Source organism: Mesitornis unicolor, unplaced genomic scaffold, assembly GCF_000695765.1.
Source record: "Mesitornis unicolor isolate BGI_N332 unplaced genomic scaffold, ASM69576v1 scaffold200, whole genome shotgun sequence".
Taxonomy (NCBI): domain Eukaryota; kingdom Metazoa; phylum Chordata; class Aves; order Mesitornithiformes; family Mesitornithidae; genus Mesitornis; species Mesitornis unicolor.
Window position 1 is genome coordinate 131,759 of NW_010157368.1, and position 22,127 is coordinate 153,885.

General features: G+C 39.6%; 1 protein-coding gene across 1 annotated transcript in view; it reads right to left on the reverse strand.

Moving 5' to 3' along the window:
• SULF1 (sulfatase 1) overlaps positions 1–14,580 on the reverse strand; it is a 66,366-nt gene extending 51,786 nt beyond the window's left edge. The window contains exons 1-3 of the mRNA XM_010179657.1: positions 14,413–14,580; positions 13,856–14,090; positions 8,663–8,902 (exon numbers count right to left, since the gene is read on the reverse strand). Coding sequence (XP_010177959.1) covers positions 8,663–8,902; positions 13,856–14,027 — 412 coding nt within the window. The 5' untranslated portion in view covers positions 14,028–14,090; positions 14,413–14,580. The remainder of the gene's footprint in view (positions 1–8,662; positions 8,903–13,855; positions 14,091–14,412) is intronic.
• Between the last annotated feature and the right edge of the window lie 7,547 nt (positions 14,581–22,127).

Here is a 22,127-nt window from a genome sequence, read left to right on the forward strand (position 1 = left end):
TCACATGCTTAGCTTGTAGATTCAACCTACATCCTTAACTTCACTTTAGCCCAACTCTTGCTGAATTGCCCAATCTGAGTACTGACTGGGAATGCTCGGTTTTAGAAGCCACTTGCACTCAGCAGCTATAGGGCTTAGAAAGCCATTTCTGCTTGTAATTAATAAAATGGAGATTGTGACTCAATGGATAAAAGCCTCATTAAAAAGTAATGCCATTTCAAGGGACATCTTTTCATTTTTGTGTGTAATGGCCCCCACAGGGATAACAGGAAAGATAAATGCTGATTTTTGCATTTTAATAAGATAGTTTTTATCTGTATTCTGGCAGTTTTGCTAACTGTTCCCGGGACACACTGTTATTTTTAATCACATGTAGAGTAGCTTAGTACATCAGAATAATTGCATTCTGTGTGAGAATGTTCAATTAAGTTTATGCAAACAACAACACATGGCCTGGTGAACAGACATCTCTGTGACTCAGGAGTGGCTGCAGAATATACATGTTTGGTACCTACCATGAATCGATGCCTTAATACAGATTTTTGGTTTCCCTTTAGCAATTAGCTAATGAGTCCTGAACTGGACTAAGAGATCCAGGATGCAAGTAAGTGCAAGACAAGAAGAATTTGACCCAGGGGGTGTCTGGAGTTTGATGCCAGGATATTTATAGCTGAATGTGATTCAAATTCTCCTAATTCCCAGTACGTTTTCCCCCCCGTGTTTTCTGCAAGCATTTATGATTAACATTTACAGTATTATGCAATAGAATTAGTTCCCTAACTCCTGTCAGCATTAATGGATTAGCGTGCAGGTGAACTTGGCTACATCTGCTGGCGAGACATCTCTGTACTTCCACGGATCAGAGCCTGTGTATTATGTTCTACACCCTTGTTATTTGTTGAGGCTTATGGGAAAGTTTCTGATTTAAAACAAACCCACACCTTTACAAAAGGCATGCTGCAGTCAGGTTTAGTCACCATGACCCAGACAAGAGCTTTAAGTAGACAGCCCACTTCCTTTAACAAAGTCAGGAAACCATTTACAGGAGTTACGAAGCACTGTTTATATGACATTTCAGGGCTGACACACAGCGATCCTGTGCTTCTGGGGACAGAGCCCAACAAAACTGCAACTTCCGGATTATTCCAGTAAATTCCTCCTTGCTTTCTTCCCATTACGCAAGTGATAGATTCAAACCCAAGAAGTTTGATTTTTCCCTTCTGCTGAAAAATTACAGAGGATTAGTGTATCACGTCATTGAAGTGCAGAAAGCCAGTTCAGTTTGCCAACCCTGCCTGAGGAAATGAAATAAGCACTGTCTCAAAATTGTGGGGAGGAAACTGAGGCACCAAGAGGTTAACCTTCAGCTAGACCTAAGTCACACAGGAAGCCTGTGGCAATGCCAAGAATATTATACAGATTTTGCAGTTCCCAGTCTTTTAACTTAACCGCAACAGAAAACCTCAGCTTTTCTACTTTTTCTCCAGCTTTGTGGGTCTTTCCCAGTTGCTGCCAGGTTTACCATTGTAACCAAAAAGAGCATTACAGATTTTATAACTCAGCAGTTGCAAAAGGCATTACCCTATAACTTGATATAGCAATCGTTAGCCTGAGTGATGTCTTTAACAAAGCCTGCATTATGGGCCAAGCTGGTAGCACTTTCCAGTATTGATGTTGTCTGACACTTCTCATTATAAGACCCAGTATTCAGTTGCTCATAACTTTCTCATACTTGGACTGAAATTTTCCACACTGGATGTCTGCCTCAGGCTGAAATTTTTGAAACTTCTTAGCCCAAACAGTAGCCATCTTTGAGAACCGCAGTAATGGAAAAGAAGTTGCATTTAACATCTGAAAAAAATTATGCAAGCTTTCATTTGAGAGCGCTCCTTTGCACTGCACTGAGAGCACAAACTCTGTCAAAGACATGATGGACTCTCTGTCAAGGAGATATCTTTTATGATCCTAGTGAAAATCTGTCCAAAGTTTGCGCAGTTTTGCAAAAAACCCCACAGTTTTTATGTGCTGGAGATCTGGGCACCTTAGGACTTTATTCCCTGCCCACCTGTGAGTGGTGTCTGTAGGTGGGAGAAACTTGATTGAAATGTAGCGGGCAGGAGTTGACCAGATAAAGAAGCAGTTTGGGAAACGGCAGGAGCTCCAGCAAAGGAGCTGAGGTGGGGGGAAAGCAGTGGGGGCTGGAGAGCCCAGGACTGGCAAGTGAGTGCAGAAAGGAGCTGACTGACAAGTGAAGGGGGGTGGGAGAAGCAGATTTGCTGATCAGGCTGGGAAAGGGGATCACTAAGGGTACGCAAGTGGTGGGGAACAGGACATTGTCTGTCAAGGACTGACTGGATGCCAAGAGGGGAGGGTGGGAGTAACTTGAGGACAGACAGGCTGGGGGAAAAGGCTCAGAGCAGATGGCAAGGTGACGTCTTGCAGGGCCAGAAAACCAGGATGAGAAAACTGAGGAGTGGAGACTGCTCCATCTAATGGGGTAGGATGAAGGGAGACAGAAGTGCTTTTGGACAGTGAGGAGGAGACAGCGATGCCTGAAAAGACTCCAGAGTCTCACTGGTACCTTCAATTCAGCAGACATTTGAAAACTTATAGCTGCCCTTCCCCCTGCCCTGCCTCCATATAGGTGATAAAAACCCACTCTGCTTAGTTACTCAGCAAGAGAGCAGTAGAGTTGTGCAGAGGGGATCTGAGACTTCCACTCTTGCTGATGTGAATGCTGACATCATGCTTCTTGATAGAACTGGCCTATCTTTTTAAACCAAGGAAATTTCATCCTTCAAAAAGTGTTACATTATTATGCACTTATAGACTATCATTTGGCCATGTGATTAAGAGATGAAATATTTCCACAGACAATGTTCTACCCAGATTATTCTAAATGAAGCACTTGAATGCATAAACTTCCTAAAAATATTTTTGCATATGATTTTCTGTGCAATATTTAATAGCACAGAATTGCGCTTTTAGCTTAAGTAGGCAAACATGCTGTGGTTTTTGTTGAGATCCTGGACAAAAGAAAGGTTTCACTTCACATGATACCATAGAATAAGAAAATCCTGCGTGTTACCCTTTTCAGCCTTTTCCCATTTCTACATTTCACTTTTTATGGACTATTTGAATATATTCAGCATATTTCTTTTTATGCATACATTTCTCAGTTTGACTAAAAGTGTAATTTTCATCTGAAAAGTGAGGCATATTTTTAATTATTTAAAATATTTACAAGTTAAATTACATTTGATGCTCCCCAGCTTCTTTTATACAAAGTAAGAAACAACCTGAATGCTTGGAGTTGTCTCTGTATTTCTTTTTTTTTCACAGAATTGTAGAACAGTTTGTGTTAGAAGGAACCCTAAAGATCACTTAGACCAACCCCCCTGCCATGGACAGGGACACCTCCCAGTAAACCAGGTTTCTGAAAGCCTCGTCCAACCTGGCCTTGAACACTTCCATGGAGGGGGCATCTACAACTTCTCCGGGCAAGCTGTTCCAGTGCCTCACCATTCTCACAGTAAAGAATTTCTTCCTTATGTCTGATCTAAATATACCATTTTTCAGTTTAAAGACATTCCCCCTTCTCTATCTATCACTACACTCCCTGATAAAAAGTCCCTTCCCATCTTTCCTGTAGGCGTCCTTTAAGTACTGGAAGCCCACTATAAGGTCTCCCTGGAGCCTTCTCCAGGCTCAACAACCCCATCTCTCTCAGCCTGGACTCATAAGAGAGCTGCTCCAGCTCCCTGATCAACTTCATAGCCCTCCTCTAGACTCATTCCAGCAGCTCCATGTCTTTCTTATTTGGGGGCCCCAGAGCTGAACACAGAAACACATTATTTTCACTTTAGAATTATTCTGAAAACTAGGACTCATTCCCTGCACACTCATTCCCACCACTGTACTGTATTCTGCCACCCTCTCTGTTTCGAAAGGGTGCACGAGGCAGGACACAAATTAGGTCACTGAAATGATGCAGGTTAAAAATAGTGTGTGCTGGCAGTGAATTGTACTGTAAGGCTGTGAACAGAAAACACACTGGTTTTGCCTCCAGAGGAAACGTACTGTCTGCCCACACCTTCAGGAGGCATCTCTTCACTCCTTTTATGAAAGATTATCTTGTTCCTGTGTGTCAGAAGGAAATGGTGCACTGTTTAAATACACCGTAGCTTTCAGTCTTCTGTCATCTTGGCATTTTATTAGTTCTTTGGTCACTACACTAAGAAATGTACCCATAAGTGACAGATGTCAACCAACACACATCAGAAGCTGACAGGTACTGTTGAACATACTAACCTAGATGTCAAGCAAGTGACCATTTCGGTTCGTCACTGCACAGAAGTCTGTGACTAATGCCAAAACATGCCAGATAGATAGTGACAACTTGATGTCCAGTCACTTCCTAAGCTTTGAGTTTTACAAATGTAAGCATTTAGAAATTAACATTTGTTTCTTAACTTTGGCATACTACCATTTTTGCCCCATAAAAATGCTGAGAATGCTGTTAGGACGCTTGCATGCATGAATCCTGAATGTTATCCTGATCCTTTGATACTTCTGAGCCAGAAATAACATGTTTGGAAATAATCTTCCCAAAGACAATGCTAAAAAATGTAACCAAATAATTCCCTAATTTAGTGATCTGTGTTCTTTCAGGTGGACTTCCATGAAGGGAAAGCCTGGTCCTGAGTTTGGCGTGTTGCTGTGAGGCTGTCAGCAGCTGCTGAGCCAGGGCAGACTCCTTGTTCTCTCCTGCACAGTTACACTGGCTGTGAAGGGCTAAGAAGAGTGAGGATTAGAAGGCAGTAATTCTGCAAAGTAACACTAAGCAGGGAGAGCTCTGGACACATATGTCTGTTAAGTCAGAGTGACAATTTTAAACTTGCATTTCTTTTCATTTTTGCAAAGAGATGAAACTTCAGCTGGTAAAAAAATGTAAATCCTGCAGTATACAAAGTGTGACACACTAACAATAAAATGATTGTTATATTTATGGCTCCCAGATATTGGCTGTGCTGCTGTTATGGCTCTGTCTTCTAAAATATGAAGATAACGCTTGACTACTGCTCGGTTATTAAGATGCAGCCCAATCCTCCTTTCCTACTGGAGGAAGGCAAGTTTGAGGTAGTGCACTTTTCCTTTGTGTTTGTGTAGGTGAATGGCTACGTGAACCAACAACACTGAGGGGCACATCTGAGAGGCAAGGCTATGTGCTGTAGGGCTGGGAACAGTAGAAGGTAAAGAAAGTAAGAGACTTCAGCAGTACTGCAGGGAGAACTGAAAGAACAGCAAAAACAGCCAATACTTTGGAAAGCACAAAGCAAAACCTCTAACTCCTGCATCTAATAATCTTCCAAATAATATCTCTGAATCTAAAAAGTTGATGAGATTTCTACTGACCTTATAAACTACAAGATAAAAGAAAACTTCTCAAGCTTTTCTCACAATTTCCAGAAAATTTGAAAGTGATTTCAGAGTGACCCTTTTTCCTCCCCAACACGAGCATCTGAAGCCTGTGTAATTAAAACGAATGCCTCATCTCTCTGAAGCTCTTCAGAGTTGTTTTGTTTTCTCTTTCTACCTATTTAGTGTGTCTTCCCTGCTATTTACTACAAATTCTAGTTTAATATTGCCAATTTCGTGGACTTTCAACAATCAGGAAGCTGTGAAGTTGACTCATAGCTGCATTAGCATACAGCTTATGAGTAAGGGAAACCGTAAACATTGAACTATCCTTAATTGTCTTGGGATTTTTTAAAATTATAATTAGAAGCAAAAGTGATTTTGTTTTGGCAGTGTTGTTTCTGAATATCTTCTGCCCTGCTAGCACCCAGTACAGTTTCTGTCTATGATTTAGCAGTCATATAATCTTCAAAAATTGATGTTTCCACGAAATGCGACATCTCCATCAGGTCACATCAGAGTACAAAGGGAGCAGAAGAGTAAAACACAAAAATAAAAGTAAAAAAACCATTCTGTTCTTTGCGAGGTTTTCCCAGTGGAGTCTAATTATGACTGCAGTTTATTAGAGCACACTTCAGACCTCTCTTTAAATGGCCTGCTGTGCTTGTGTGGAGTCCTCATGGCTTCAGCAATAAGCAGTCTGCTCACATGTGATCAATCGCAATGTAGAGGGTTTAGTTAAGGCTCCAGCAGGTTTAGACAGTGGATGCTTTATAGATGTTGGAAACTATTTGGAGTGAAGAGAAGTAAGAACATTATATAAAAACTCCCTACTTCTTTATTTCCACCAACTTATGTAATAATTTGATCCTATGCAACAAGTGAGAGCTGAATCCTCACTGTTTCAAACCAAGAACCAGGTTGGATGTATTGCACATTGTCTCATCTGGACTGGCTCTCCATGGACCAATGCCTTATCAGGACTATCACCAAACCTGTGAGAGACCTTGGGTCACTCACTTCTCTTTCTTCTCCTCAGTTTCCCATTGAAGAGGATACTGATTTCCTCTAAAACATGTAGAAATGCACAGGGTAAATATCCATAACATCTGCAATATCAGCACAGAGTCACAATGAGCCTATGTGGCATGTAGCTACTCTCCCCAGTTCTCTCTTTTTCTTTCCCAGTTATTTTTGACTCCCAGGTATTCTTGAGCCATTATAATTTTACTAAATTTTCTAGCTGTTAAGTGTGGATTATTAGTTGGTTAGTGGACTTTTGATGACTTTTTAATGAGGCAACACTGTCCTTGAAATATGTGTTATAAGATCTGCTATTAATTAAGCTGCTACTTCAAAAAATAATTGTGGGGTAATTAGAAGGTAGGCTCATCTTACAAGGAGTAAATGAATAAATTCTTTGAGGCCACACTATTATAAGGTCAAACAATGTATGCTGGTCAGAATCACAGCTTCATACAAGTATTTTCATTTGTTTCCATTTCCTTTTTCTTCTTCCTGACCCTTGTTAAAACTCACCTTCCCTGACAGTTTTAGGAATGATGTTCTCTCTGTCTGACTTTGGAAAGGTTTTTTTTCCCTTTTCCTTTTATTTTGACCTCTTTTCCCTTCTGTTTAATAAGGCCAAGTCTGCATCTTGTAGACATCTCCACATGCTTTCATAATACAAGGCAGTGCAGAAGATCTACACAAAGCAGTGTTCACCCCCAGAAGGGCAGAGAGGGCTAGAGTTATCCAGTTGAGTAAGTATTAGATTACAAACCTATAAGATACTAATGTTTTTAAGAACAGGAAAGCCAGTTCTCACATGAAGCAGCCACAGATCAAGCAGAAAGGATTTCTGAGACATAAGCCATGAGACAAAGCTTATATTGTAGGGCAAACTCAGCACCTTTTCTAGCAGTGATTGTCAGTTCTCTCTCACTCCTTTTTCTCCTCCCAGGCCTTGATGCTGACCCGTACTCAGGTTTAGCAGCACTGTGCACAGATGGCAACTTCACTGAAACCAGTTTAATAGAGACTGAAGTACTGTTCAGCTCATGTTTCACAACCAACACGAAGTCCAAAGAAGTTAAATATTTCTCTGTTTTTGCTTTTTAAACAGGCTGCAGAGGCTCTCCAGAACTACAGATACAGAGAGGCAGAAGAAAAAAGAGTGAGATGTCTGTGTGGTGAAGAAAAGATGGCTAACAGGCAGATAAATTTAAGGCATTGGATATAGCAGCATTAAGAGAATTAGGACAAGCAGACAGAATGGAGACATTCGCCTGCTATATGTTTTGAAAGTTATCTGTTCTTGTGCCTAAGCTGCTGATTAGAGACAAATTTCTTTGCTGCCAATTACATTGTAAGGAACGCAGTTGGCACTGAGATCTGTGCCTCATTGATCCTGTAAAGGGGAGTCTTTGTAGTCAAAATGACGCTTCTGGACAAATTGCACCCTGATGACCTTGTACAACTCCAGTACCTTGTGAAGGGGAAGTCAGGCTGGAGCCTAACGTGTCTACAGATTGACTCTTAGGGGATAGGTGATGCAGAAATGAATCAGGTTTTACATCAAGCTGAAGCACAGACGAGAGGAATATGAAGAGTTCTTTGTAGATTGGAAAGGGATCGCCTGACTACGGAAAACCACCAGGAATTTACAAGAAAACGATCAAATCTTATTGGTGCACAGCAGAACAATTCTTCTTAAAGATATGTTTCTACTCCTTTTCAGAAAATGCAAATGAAATATTGCCCCATGGCAAAGTTTAAATTATACCATTCACCTTGTTTCACTCCCATGACAAGCACGTTGCTCCTGTGAGGTCTTTGGCACCAGTCCCCAGCCTGGCCCTGACATCTTCTTCCATAACTTTTAGCAGCTGTCCACAAGCAAGCCATAATACTGACCATAATCACGGCTGGAACTGCCAGTTCAGACCCACAATGCCACTAAAATGCACCTCTTTTGCACTAGGTGTAACTACCCAACAGCTTATTTCCCACCTGGGACATCCAAACGTGAAAATATGCTGCTCCATTACAAATGAGTTTCTTTACATGACCGTTAGCTGTGGATCTGGACCAACAGGCAGTACTACCCTTCCTCTCTGTAACACTAAACCTCTGCTCCGTAAACCAAACTTTGGGACATTTTAGGCAGTGATTCAAGACACATTGCTGAATATCTTGTCATCTTCACTTTAAACAAGAAAACTCCTGTTGATTTGTCTCTTACCTGTTCTGTACCCAGTGTTATTGAGATACACGGCGAAGGTACGTGGTTCATGAGTAGCCTGCCACGAGGGAGAAGAGCAGTTTTCGTTGTTGGTGTAGATGTTGTGGTTATGCACATACTTCCCCGTCAGCATGGAGGAACGTGATGGACAGCACATTGGGGTGGTTACAAATGCATTGATGAAAGAGGCCCCTCCATTCTCCATAATCCTTCTGGTTTTATTCATCACTTGCAAGGACCCTGCAATAAGAGGTACTGATTAGCACTGTAATGCAAAAAATAGTCAGAATATATTGACTGCTATTTTGCTATTAAAAGTATCAGTGACCAGCTTGCCTTTGAACATCTGCCTGTCCTACTCTGTAGCTTAGGTAATTTTAGGAGAAAAGAGAAGATTTTTATTATATCACCAGAAATATTTTTCAGGATTCCAGAAGGGCTGAGTCCTTTTTTTCTCAGGCTAGCAAAGTTATAATAGAGACTAATCTAGAAATACAATGTTAAAGCTTTAGAGCTGTATCAGATTTATAGGTCAATAGTTCTTTAAACACGGCTGTAGGAAAACAGTGTCTTACACAGACTGAATCATTAGTCAGTGTAAAATATGTAAAATGCTGAGATTACCAATGGATCTGTTAAAATTCTTTATGTTTTATTAGATAATCAGAGAAGGAGGAAGATAGAGGGAGAGAGAGGAAGGAGGCAAAAGAAGGAATGAGAGATGGGAGGAGGAGAGAGAGAATTCAGTAACAATTTTTCTACAGGAAAATTTACAGATTCAGCATATCTGGCTTTGGTACTAAAGCACTATGCTCAAAAACAGTGTTGGTGGGTAAATGTGTCTGCAAAAAATATTGGCAAAAATCAGCACCTTTCTCAAGAAATGGCATTGATCCAGTTTACAGAGAAAAGCCATTTTTTGGATCCTTCAAAACTTCTTAATGAAAAACGAGGCGAGACAGGCAGGGCTTATAGATTTCTGGCTGCAGAAAGACTGTGCAGCTCCTGATAGGGTTTGTCAGTATTTGCTGACAGCTGTCAAACTTTGCTCTTTCTGTTATCCAACAGAGCAGAGATTGAAGGGTGAGGGTGAACAATGGATGTATCAGTATGTGCCCAAGAAATAGGTTTGTGAATTTTAATAGTTGCACAACTTGGGTGGTAAGAAGAGATTTCAGCAATTCTACTTTTTTTTTCACCTTTGTTTTTACAATTAATTTTGCACAGTTGACAGTCACATGTTTAAATTTAAATCCATTGACTAAGGATACATTTAATACCCTGCATATAAGTCATCATCATTTTGAACTCTTCCGCTTTCACAGCCTCTCTTTTCTAAATGCAAAGCATCTGCATTTGTGCTCTCCTGAACTCAGCAGAGACAAAACCCATGTGTTCAGAGATACAGAGAAGTAGGAGAGCAGCTGAGAGGTCCCTGAACACAAAGAGCATCTATTAGTATGACCCGGAGTATTTCACTGAGTTGTTGAGTAAAAGTCAAATGAGAGATCATCCTTACTCTACATTTCTTTATCTTGGACCCCAGGCTGGCTTTTTCTTTTTAGTTTTTATTTTGTTTGGCTGTGTTTTTGCCTTAGCTCTTCCATTTTTGAAATGTCACAGTTTATTACTGAGAGTTGAGCTGTAAAGTGCTTGTAGGTCCTCAGATGGAAAACGCTCCTTTCAGGTACACTAATGCGTGGTAACAGCAGCAGCTCCGATGTGTACTTTCATGCCTCTATGCATTATAAATGAGTAGCTGTTAGAGTGCTTCCTCATTCCTCTGCTTGGTCAGCCCTCTGCTCTTGCAAACCTGCTGTTTATGAGTAAGTTTTTCCTCCAGGTATGCACTTACTGACACTGATAATAGATTTAGCCCCTCTGGAAATTCTGGAATAGGCACTTCCAAGCAGGTGAGACTTCCTCATTTGGAAAACAAAACATAAATAGCAGATAAAACTTGCTGATATAAGTTATAATCCTTTGCTGTCTGTAGCTCTCCTCACAGCTTGTGCTCTTTACCATCTGGCCCACAGTCTTCAGGGCACTCGTACTCAGGCACTGTCTGACAGCAGGACATTCGTGCTCTACATGACCAACTGGGGAGCACCTGAGGGAAACCAGATAACCGAGAACGGCCACTTTGTACACAGAAGTTAGCAAGTTTTGTCAGGAAAGAAATTCAGTGTTGCTTCTCAATCTATTCTCATATATCAAAAAATAAGTTTGGTAATCAAGGTTTCATAACAAGTCTTAAAGTTGCTATGGATTTTCACCCAGATGTAACACAGGTGGACATCTCTACAAAGGAACAGCTAGAGCCATCTTGTCTTTATTTGGGTTATACTCAAGGTGGTGGATTTTCTCAGATCTCAGCACATATCCCCATTTTTTTGGCTTGTGTCATTAAGTGACAGTTTTAGTGAAGATGGAAACCAAACTAGCCAAATTATGCCTGATAGGATGCATCCAGATGATGCTGTGATTGCTTCACCCACTGCAGCACTCAATAGATGCTTTATATGGATTTCACTCCCAGTGGGAGCTGGGGCCACTGCACTGAAGAGCAGCAGTGCATTGTCTCCTGGGAAGTGGTTTTGGGCAGTTCTAAAAGCTACTGCTTTGTCTTGAGCAAGATGCTCATTTGTCTCAGTGTCAAGCAGTTACTTCTCTATCCTCAGGATCTTGGTGATGGAAAGAAAGGGCACAGAGACACAATTTAAACAGTAATTTCCCAGCTTCTGGATCCAAGTATTTGCTGAGTTTCTTCAAGAGCTGTGGACCAGGCTGCTCTATACTGCTTAAGTTGTCATCCACCAGCTGAGCAGTAATATTCTTCCTCTGTGTCACATTCCTCCCAGTATAGATAGGAACGGACTGGAGCTGAGCAATTTGTGTTTTTTATCTGATAAGTTGAATGAGACAGTAGCTCTGCTGAACATCTTTGCATTCAGAATGCAAAACTCAGAGGGATGCAGATCAATAGGAAGATGTGCATACTCCTAGGCTTTGAGCACTAACTAAATGCAAGCTTCTTGCCTTTTGCAAATTTTACTTTGGATAACTCCCCTGTATATCATTTGCACTCAGACAGATGAATATTTTGGTTCAATGCTTATACATGCTCTGGAGACAAATCCTTCCTAACTGAAGTCTATAATGTACATAATATGCTTTTATGTTCAAGCGTTCATTTAGAACAGCTTTCAGAAATGTTCGTGCTGGGAATACAATAGCAAATAATCCATACTGAGATATTTTCAACCTTGCGATTTTTTGATACCAATGTCTAAGCTTTATTCTGTTTGTGGTAGAAAGTGTTACTTCTTACTGACCTTTGGGAAACTTAAGGTTTTTCTCAGGAATCACTGAAGGGTGCGGGGATAATTCACACATGGAAAACAGTATGGTTTTACTTTTCAAATAAGCCGAATGATTTATTAGCAGAAGTGCAAATAATACAGTACAGTAAGTCTTGGGGCTGAATCCTGTTTCCTGTGAAATGATCTATGAAAAGGGGAAACCTGCGTCTTCATTCAGTGAAGTGGGACTGTGCACACATCCAAGCTATTGCTCAACTGCGTGCTAATAGGAGCCAGAGCGCCCTGTGAACATCCAAAACAGCTTTCAAAGAGAGGAGCTCTACAATATGAACAAAGTGGCTTGCCACATCCTCCTCTTTCACCACTCGCAAACCCTCTTGCAAGACTGAAGACAGCAAGTCGGTATCATTGTTCAGAGATGTGTCTGCTGACCTACCTTCCTCAGTGCCCTGGAGAAAGTAGGCTCTTTTGGGCCACAAAAAGCAAGAAATTACTTTACCCTTTTAACTAAATTTTCAGAACAACTCTATAAAAAAAAATGCATTCCTATTGTAATAGCTGTATTTTAGGCCAAAAATAGAGCCAGAAACTGCCATTCATAATGCATCACAGATAAACAGAGCAGACGTTTGAAAGAGTGAGAAATAAAAAAGATAAGATATGCTCAGATCTAAAGGTCTGGTCTTGGAGCTCTGCAGCAAAAAAGCACTAAATCTCAGTTATGAAATATAGCTTATTAATTGAGTTCTCACAACCCTGAAGGACTGCAGAAATTAATATTGCATCATGACAAATAAAAATATCCTAGCAACTAAAGAATTACTTTTAGATCTAGACTACATTTTCCTACAACTTTCTGGCTGAAAGAATGTGATTTTAGAACAAATGAACTATTTAAAGTTTTCTGGAATGAAGCATTTTGATTTTTCAATGTCATGTGGCATTTTGTTTAGACATTTACTATACTTTTATTAAAAACATGTCTTTCATAAAAATACACTAAGAATGCAAGATTTCATTTCAAATTGATTTGCCATTTTTTCACCTTTTTGATCTTACCTCCCACCCCCAGAACTAAAATATTTGCTTGGGGGTAACCTAAATGATCCTCTTTCTCTCCTTGATTTTTCAGTTTGGGCAGTGAACCAAAAAATCAGGTATATGCACAACTACCATTAATATCTTTCTAACTTACTTAATGGAAAACATTCAAAGGCCTCCTGGAACAGCATCCAAGTATTTTAACTTTTTCCACCCTAAGAAAAATATGTGAAAATCACTTCTGGCTGGTATGTCCAGGTTGTGCTCAGATATTTAGTATACTTGTGAAAGCAGAATTATCCTATTTTTATACATAAAGCATAGTTTTAAAGCAGATGGATTTTCAACACTTTAGAACATAGAAATGTTCAGCTTATGTCCTGAAACCAGAGCGGTTTGTCTGTATGCATAACCATGTATGACATTCATGCATGTGACAAATATGTGGAGAATATAGATACTCACCTATACAGCAGCGAGGGAAAGGTTACCTTCACAAGGCTCAAATTTTTAAATGCTACAAAGAGTCAGAAAGTGAAAAGGGGCTTTTGATGCAAGTTTTTTGCCTGTATGTCCCTGCATGTATTATTAAATCCTTTAATGGTGGTGATTAAAGCCTTCCATGGAGGATTTTGATATATATCTAAAAGTCTGTAATTAAATGTGATGAATGCTATTAAATAATATTTGTTAACTCATTTTCAAACTTGTCCCACATTCTGATATTGTTCCAGGACCTGTACCTTCTCTGAATTTAAAGTACATTCTGCTTGGCAGAAATTGCTGAAAGACACATGATAAAATGAAGTAGTAAATAATAATTTCTCACCTAGCTCCACATCTTGATCATCTGTGAGCACAAGGATGATGTTTGGTCTGATATTTTTTCGCTCCTGCTGCACACGTCCTCTGAACCTCGGGGACTTGATGGTAGAACAGTGACTTGTTAGCAGTTCCGTACTGAGCACTGTCAAGATGAGTGCAAACCAAGAAGACTTCATAGTAGTTCCAGTATTTCAATGAAAAGACTGATCCAGAAGTGCCTGAGCTCTAGCTTTCAAGACCTGTAGGGAGGAAAAGAAATTCTGTTCAGGCAATAAGTAAACTCCCATTCACACAGTGAAAGGATGACACTTAGGGAGGTCAAGCCTGACACATACCATTTAACATGATTATAAGCCATATTGTTGAAAAAGAGCTTTATTCTGTCATTTTCTAAGAATAAACTTGGTCATTCTGCAACTACGCTTTCTCAAATAATTTTTGCTTGAAGTCATGCCACTGCTTGCATTTTGTATAAGCATGACTTCTGGTATACTCCTCACAGTGCTCCTTGTCCTACACCCCACGCTTCTTTTTCTGCAGCTTGTTCCTTACAGTCAGTACCTGGGTGCAGTAAAAAATTGCTGGGATGCAGACGTGTTCAGAACATCTGTAGGAGGAGCCCTGTAAGAAGGAGAAAGCAGAAGGCTTGTCAGTCAAAGACCTCAGTACTGTGGCTGTGCTTCAAAGTCTCCAGAACTGTTCATTACACCTTCTTTCTGTCCTGAAAGAAAAGAGTAGAAAAAAAATGCATTCCCTCAAGCTTCCCTACTTAATTTAACACAGTACCTATGCAGCAGTTAGAGATAAAGGACATACATATCACGTCATCAAATGCAGGTGCTTTTCCAACAGTTACAGTCAGCCTGAGATTCTGCGAATAAGAGTTAATTCCAGTGTATAGCACCTGGCAAGCGATAAAGCTATTTTAGGTTAACTCACCTGCGTGAGCAAGTAAACCCTTACAAAGCAGAGGGGAGAGCACAGCTGTCATTTGCAATCTGCATTGGATCACTACGTGAAAAGTCATCTTCCCACTGACAAGAAAGCTGATATTAAGTGACAGTCCAGATGATCTTACCCAGCATTGTAAAGGAGCGTAACTGTCCCTCAATCAATCAACGATGGACCCGAGTGCCTCATCCATAATGCACAGTACCTCTGCCACAGCCTTGTCCTTGATACTCCGCTTCCAGACTCAGCTCAGTACGTTATCAGAACCCCCTCTCCGTGCCTGTCAGTCAAACAGCCTTGCTTTTGTAAGACCTGATGCAAGCATAGAGGCTTGGCTTTGCTGCAGCAGATTTAAACCTGCGACTGAAAAGGACTGGCTGGCCCAGGGAGGAATAGGTAGCCACTTACACTTTAACATCTTTAGCATTACTGACTGAAGCTCTGCAAAACTGTCCTGTTACACAAGGGAAGGGAGGGGATATCTGGGGGCGAAAAGGAAGGAGTGGGAAAGAAACAGTGGAGTCATGCCTGCTCCCTCCAGGTTATTGACCTGCCACATGCATTCCTTCTGTTTATATTTTGGGACGATGGATAAAGCATGGTGACATCAGTCAATAAAAAAAAACCCACAAAACCACCCAAGCCCAAGAACATTCAAGAGGTCTGCCCAAGGGGAAGCCCCCATGAGAACTGGGGTGCACATTATATAATTAGGCTGGAGCATAAGTCACAAGGAGATCCGAGCACCCACACCTGAGACTTCATATTCAGACATACAGTATTAACTACAGATAGATTAATAAGCAGAAATAATTTAATGAGAGCCATGCAAGACAAAAGGGGCCCCATCACTCACCTAAAAATGCATTAATAGGAAGGTCCTCTAAATTTCAGGGGAAGAAGCCATAGGAGAGGGAAGGGATGGGACTTGGTGCTGGACTGCTAGAAAAAGGATCGTGTTCTTGTTTTCACATACACCTTTTATTTTAAGCTTCACAAGCTAAACAGTTTCATGCTCCTCACTGTGGCAGGCTGTAATTACACCAGAAGAGTGTGAACATCTTTAAAAGGAAAATCCAAGTGTCTGTTGCAGAGAAATTCTGTCTTTCATTGTCTCTGAACCAACAAACAATCCAGCCTCCAACTAATGCTAGAGCACTGCAAAGCCAATACAGGGGATCGGCATTTAAAACGCCATTTCGGTGATTATACAACATTCAGATAAGTAGACTGGAAGTCTGTAATTAGTCTCGACTGACTTTTAAAAATACTTTGATTTCCATCTATTTGTTTTAAGTCACACAAAATCTGACAAAAGCCCCGAAGACCAGGGTTACCAGAGAAGTGAAGTGAGCCTTCTTCTGACAGACACCAGACATCACATACTCTTGATGCAAAAGCAGAAATACAATTTCTCTAAATGACTGATCTTTAAATAGCAAAACTTTGACTCACCTCACAAAGCACTAGAGGCTACGTGAAGTGAGACTTAATGTTTAGTTTCTTACCTCAGTTGTACTGTACAGCAAACTTTTTCAGACAATGTTGACCCAGAAAGCGCAGTCATCCTGACTGCACTGAGCAAACACTGGCACCAACGTGTTTGAATAATCCCCCACAGTACGAAACTGCAAGTTCCTGACAATTACACCTCAGTGCTAATAAAATTTACACTAATCCAAATGAACATTAACAAATATTCTTCATTTCACCCTCTTTGGGCTATATTAGTCAGTTTTTAAAAAACCCTTTTGCTTTAGCAAGCTAGGGTCACATTAGGCAATTCTTTTCTATGAAAAAGAGCAATAAGGGTTTCTTTTTTAACTCTAGTTTTTACTTCCTGATGGATAAAGGAAAGTATCAGGACTGCACAAAAGCAAAGTAATGCCACCTTTTGTTGTTCATAACTATTTCAGTTTTGCATATGACAAATCTTTATTAAAAGGTGATCTTTGGCAACTTGTCCTTTCAACAGAATCGTTCCCAGTTCTAGAAGGAAATGACATAAAGAAACCTGTCAAAATACAGGTTTGGTAGGGAAGACAAGGCTGCAATGTTTGTGTGGGATACTGGCTAGTAGTCTTTAAGTGCCCCTACTGACACATCAATTTGTCTTGAGAAACAGACAAAGAAAATGGAGACATTCTAAAAGGGATCTTTTCAAATTCACATGGGGAATTAAAAGTTTTTGTACAGTGTTCAGAAATCAAGACACTACTATAAAATGCTTTTCTCTAGCCAAGTAAACAAGTGCTGATCGTAACTTTTATATATGCTATTTGGAAAATTTATATGATATTTTTTCTGTAGAACATACCTATGACAACTGAAATGTAGTCAGTAAATAAATGAAACCAAAGAAATCCAAAGAAATGTTTTCCTCATCTGAATGTAATTTTATATTTATATTATATTTTATATTCTTTTTTCTTTTTCACAGGAGCACAAATTCATAGTTTGTACTCACCTTTTGTGGGATAAATTCTGGAAACTTGGATCTTTAGTTGGTTCTATGCTGCTAGTATTATAACAGGCAGTTCAAGGACTCGTTGGCATGGAGAATTAATTACCCGTGAAACTTGAATTACATTGGCAGGGCACTGCAAAGAAAGGCTACAGTGCCACTTCTTGTGATGTGGAATAAAAACTAGGAGGACTTTATTTCTAAGTCTCTTAAGAAAATATCTTTCAGTGACCAGGAAGAAAAGCAAAAGGTAGAATAATATCTTTTGAAACTATTCACAGATTTTATATTCATTTTGGCCAAGAAGTGTTTCAGATTTTTCAGTGCACTGGCTAAAAGTGCTTAATTTGGAACACAATAAAAGACAGACAGTTTTCTAAAAAGAGCATTTTCCTTTTGAAAATTTGCTTTGTTTTCATGTCCACATTTTTCACTGTGTTCACTTACAGTTCCATTTTGTGTTTGGCCAATAAAAATCTGACCAGAATCACACTTTTTGTTTATGAAACAGGACACGGAGTACCCACAAGTATACTCTGTTATCAGCTTTGAAGATGTATTGGCTTCTTCATATTAATATTCTACACATGTGACTTCCACATATCCTTGCATATAGAACCTGGCTTACATTAACAGCTTTCTTGTTTGTAAATCTGAAATCATATGTGGGGATAATTAGTAAGGATACTGGACATGTGACCGTCCCAAATACCATGGGCTGTGCATTGCCTCACATCAGTAACTCATGACCAAATGGTAAGAAAGGGCAGACAACTTTGTCTTCTCTACACCTAAAGGCAGTGTTTTCTTTCGAGCACAAGCAGTGAGAGGACAGCACATCATACAAATCATAGGTTAAGGCCTGCTGTTCTAGTGGCCTTTCCTTGGAAACAAAAATGGATCAACTCTGGCCAATACAGAAAAGAGCAGTCATAATAGCAATACCAGTAATAATGTGGACTGTGATTGTGAAGCTTGAGAACCAGAATTCTAGTTTCTGTTCCCCTGCTATTAGCAACAAATGTGTCCAGTGCATTGAGAAGGTAAGGTACCACAGAGATCCTAAATCAAGAAACCCCTAATGTGTTAGCAGTGGTTAAATATTTTGTTCCTCGTTACTATCCAGTATCCTATGGATTGTTTTGCAGTACTTAGATTTCCCTGCCTCCAAAAATTGACATAGTTGTATATAATTAAGATATAGACCACAAACGAACATTTTGCTACTTAGAACATGTTTGAGATTTGCTGACAAGTGCTAGGAACTTGCACAAAAATATATCAAAAGCACAGAAAAGAAGCAGAAGGCCTTGTCATTACAAGTGATATGTTGCCTCATTTCCTTTATGCAAAAGAACATCTTGGATTATTTTTTTTTACAGGTTTCTCTGACAAATAAATGGATAAAGCCTCTCAAACAAACAAAACCTCAGATATCAATCACCACAACAAAATGAGCTTTCCTTCCTCACCCCAAGCACAGAAGCATTATCTTCCTATGTATTTTACCTATGACCTGCTGACTTGATGGTTTTAGCTTTGATGAATGTTTTTCACAGGAATATGTCCCCAGTGTTCTGTGTTACCTTAAAAATCAGACTCCATAAAAAATTAGAAAGACAAAAGAAAACAAAAAGAATTCTCATCATTCATAAAAAGTGGAGTGGGGATTCTGCTATTGACAACATTTTGTAATTGCCAGTATGACCCTGCAGGTTGGCCACATTGATGGGCACCTGGTCAGCATTATTTCAAAAGCCTGCCAGTCTGCTGGTAGTGCCAGAAATCACTGATACTGGGACCACATTAAATGGAGGTGGCTTCACCCACCAGTGCCCCTGCCAAGGTCAGATTTCGTGGTTTATGCCTATCATTTTCAATTTCTTGCTTTAAAGTGAAATGTGTCTGCCTGGCAGTGCTACTGTACTCACAAACGTTTTGCATACATGGAAACTCTGAGGTGAAAGGGAGTGAAAGGGGTTTTCTCAGCCACACACATACAGCTTCTGTGATTCTTTGATGTTTATGTTAAAGGGCAGATGGACCCTTCAGAGTCTCCCATAGTCTGAATGCAGGTGTGCAGTTAGAGACCCAACAAAATTAGTAATTTCATGAGATTAGTAATTGCACAAAGATTATGCAGATTGAAACTACATGATAAAAAGCTGGGGAGGTGAGATGTTCATCTGTACCAAAGCAACCTAGCGGTTCAAAAGTCTTAAATCTCTCCTTAAATCATATTGTCTTGATGACTAGAGGGTTGTAACACCCCACAACAACAACAATAACTCTCAATTTCACTAATACAGTGAAGCACTTAAGTGGAAAAAGCTGTTGACAGATGACTGATTTAAGTTTAGTAATGTTAATGCTCTTCTCACATCTGACACTTCTATCTTGTATTTAAAAGGCAAACACTGCAATCTCAGACTACCAGGCACGACAGCGTAAATCTGCAGGGCAGTTTCCTGTGGGAATACTGAGCCTGCAGCCATGGGAAACACATTTACAGTATAGCAGAAGTCAGGAAAAAGCAAGACCTACCATCTCTTCTTAAAGGTTAATCCCCTAATCTTAATTGTAAAGTATAGGATTTACAGTGAACACAAAGAATGTAGTTCCTATCTGGGTCTAATCTAATCATTATCCATTGGATTTCCAACACACATCACTAAACATTCAGTTATCTGCTCACCTTCCAAATGTAATCTGTGAATTATAATGATGTATCATCAGTGCCTCAGGCTAGATTAATTTAAAGTAACTATAATTTAAAGTAATTGCAGGCAGGGAGTATCATAACCTTATATTACATTTTTACATTGTAATTTTGCAAACAGCTACAGACAGGAACGGAAAAAGCCTGCAGTGACTTGAAAGTAAAATGCACACTTGCTAACCCACTTTTATAACTTTGTACAGGTTAAGGGATATTCTTAGTAGGTGAAAGTTTCCAACACTTCATATGTCAGAGTAAAACAAAAACTCCAATAACATTTTAAAAATACGTAACTGTAGAAGAAATTCTCTATCTTTGAGAAAAGGAAAATACGCCTTTGATTTTAGTGCTGTTAATATAGTTGAAAAAAACATTAAAGAAAATTAAAAATAATATTTCTATATTAACTTCAAATCTGTGAAAGTTTTAAAAGACAATTCCTGCACATTTTTCAGCAAGAAGAGCGCCTGCCGCTAAGTTACAAACTTATAATAATATACAGTTACTTAAATTTATTTCTCACCATTTGATTTACTTTGTTTTAGAATTTCATATTTCAACACAGCCAAGAAGTGCACTTGTCATACAAAAGAGTCTGGTATAATTGAGCCAGATGACGTGCCCCACAAGTAAAATCAGCCATTCATGAAAGCTGGTCACCAGAGGCCATTTCAAACAATGCACATTTCAAAGTAATCTAAAGTAATCCCTTTTCTCTACTGATTTGGTTTCCAGGCAGTCTTAAGCACATGTGTGCAGCAAACAGGAGGCTTATTAAAACCTGATGCTATATTGGAAGTTATAATGCCATTGCCCTGTGATTGAATTCCGTGTCTGTTAGTCTTCAAAGAGAGGGAAAAAAAAATCAATTAAATTTATATGCTTATTAAACATGAGTGTCATGATACGTGCAGTTTATTAGCACTTGCTAAATAATTAAGACTAAGAAAGATAATTAGATGTGCACTAGGCTCCAAACAGGCTTCTGATATAAGATTTTCTTTATCTTTAATGAAAGTGGCTTTCCAGCTACCAGATAATGTAATTGCTGAAAGACTCCAAGTATTTTTCAAATATAAAGAATAACCTCTGTGTATGAAGAAATTTAACGTAATTTTAAAATTCCGTTTTAAAACCACATGTCTTTGCTGTATCCCTGCTCAATTCAGCAGTGTAGGGCATTATGAAAACATACTGTACAATGACACACTGACAGTTCAGTGATCCAGTAAGTGGTCTTGAGTTGGGAGATCATATCACAGAGGTGAACAACAGCGACACAGTTTGCACATTTATTTTAGTTCCTATTTAAGTCCACTGGCTTTAGAAACTGTGCAAGAGCATAGCTTTTCACGTCTCCTTTAGACAGAGAACTCTTTCAATCTAAAAAGCTTCCTTCCTACATATATTTACTTCCTCTCAAAGATCTGCAAGTCTCATTGAAAGAGATGTTTTTTATTTGGTAAACAAATTGCTTTCCTAAATAAATAGACACGATTAACTTGAAGATGAATACAGCATCTTTAGCACAGGATATCTAAGGATCTACATGTATAGGAGAAGACAGAGAACAGGCCCCCATTTCCTCATGGTAATGTACACAACTCTATCACAGGGAGAGGTTAAGCTAGGTTGTGCCATCCTGTGGCAGGGTGGTCTTGGGTGAGAGCTGAGCCTAATGCATGGCTGCTCTGGCCTTGCTGACTGCCCACGGGAAGCGTCAGGAGCTTACAGGAACCAAGGAGTCTATGTAAGGACTGAAGCATGAGGAGTTGACAGCATGAAGCTATATAAGTGTATGTATACAAGCAGGTAGAGAACCTGTACTCCCAGGAGAGGATCTCAGATATCTTTAGCTATAACATAGAAGAATCAGCTACTCAGAAACACCAAAGGAATTGAGACAGGTGCCATCCCCTGGGTAACCTGGAGAGTAAGACAATTCCTGTAAGTGCTTTTGAAAAACTTTCTTACCCTATTGGACTACAGTGCAGAAAGTGCATCAGTACTTTGCATGCTTACATGTATAGTGAGTGTGCTTATGTGCACATAGATTCCCTACAGACTGCATATGGTGTCTGTTGACTTTTACTTTCAGGTCTGGAGATCAAGCCTAATAACATATATATATATATATATATA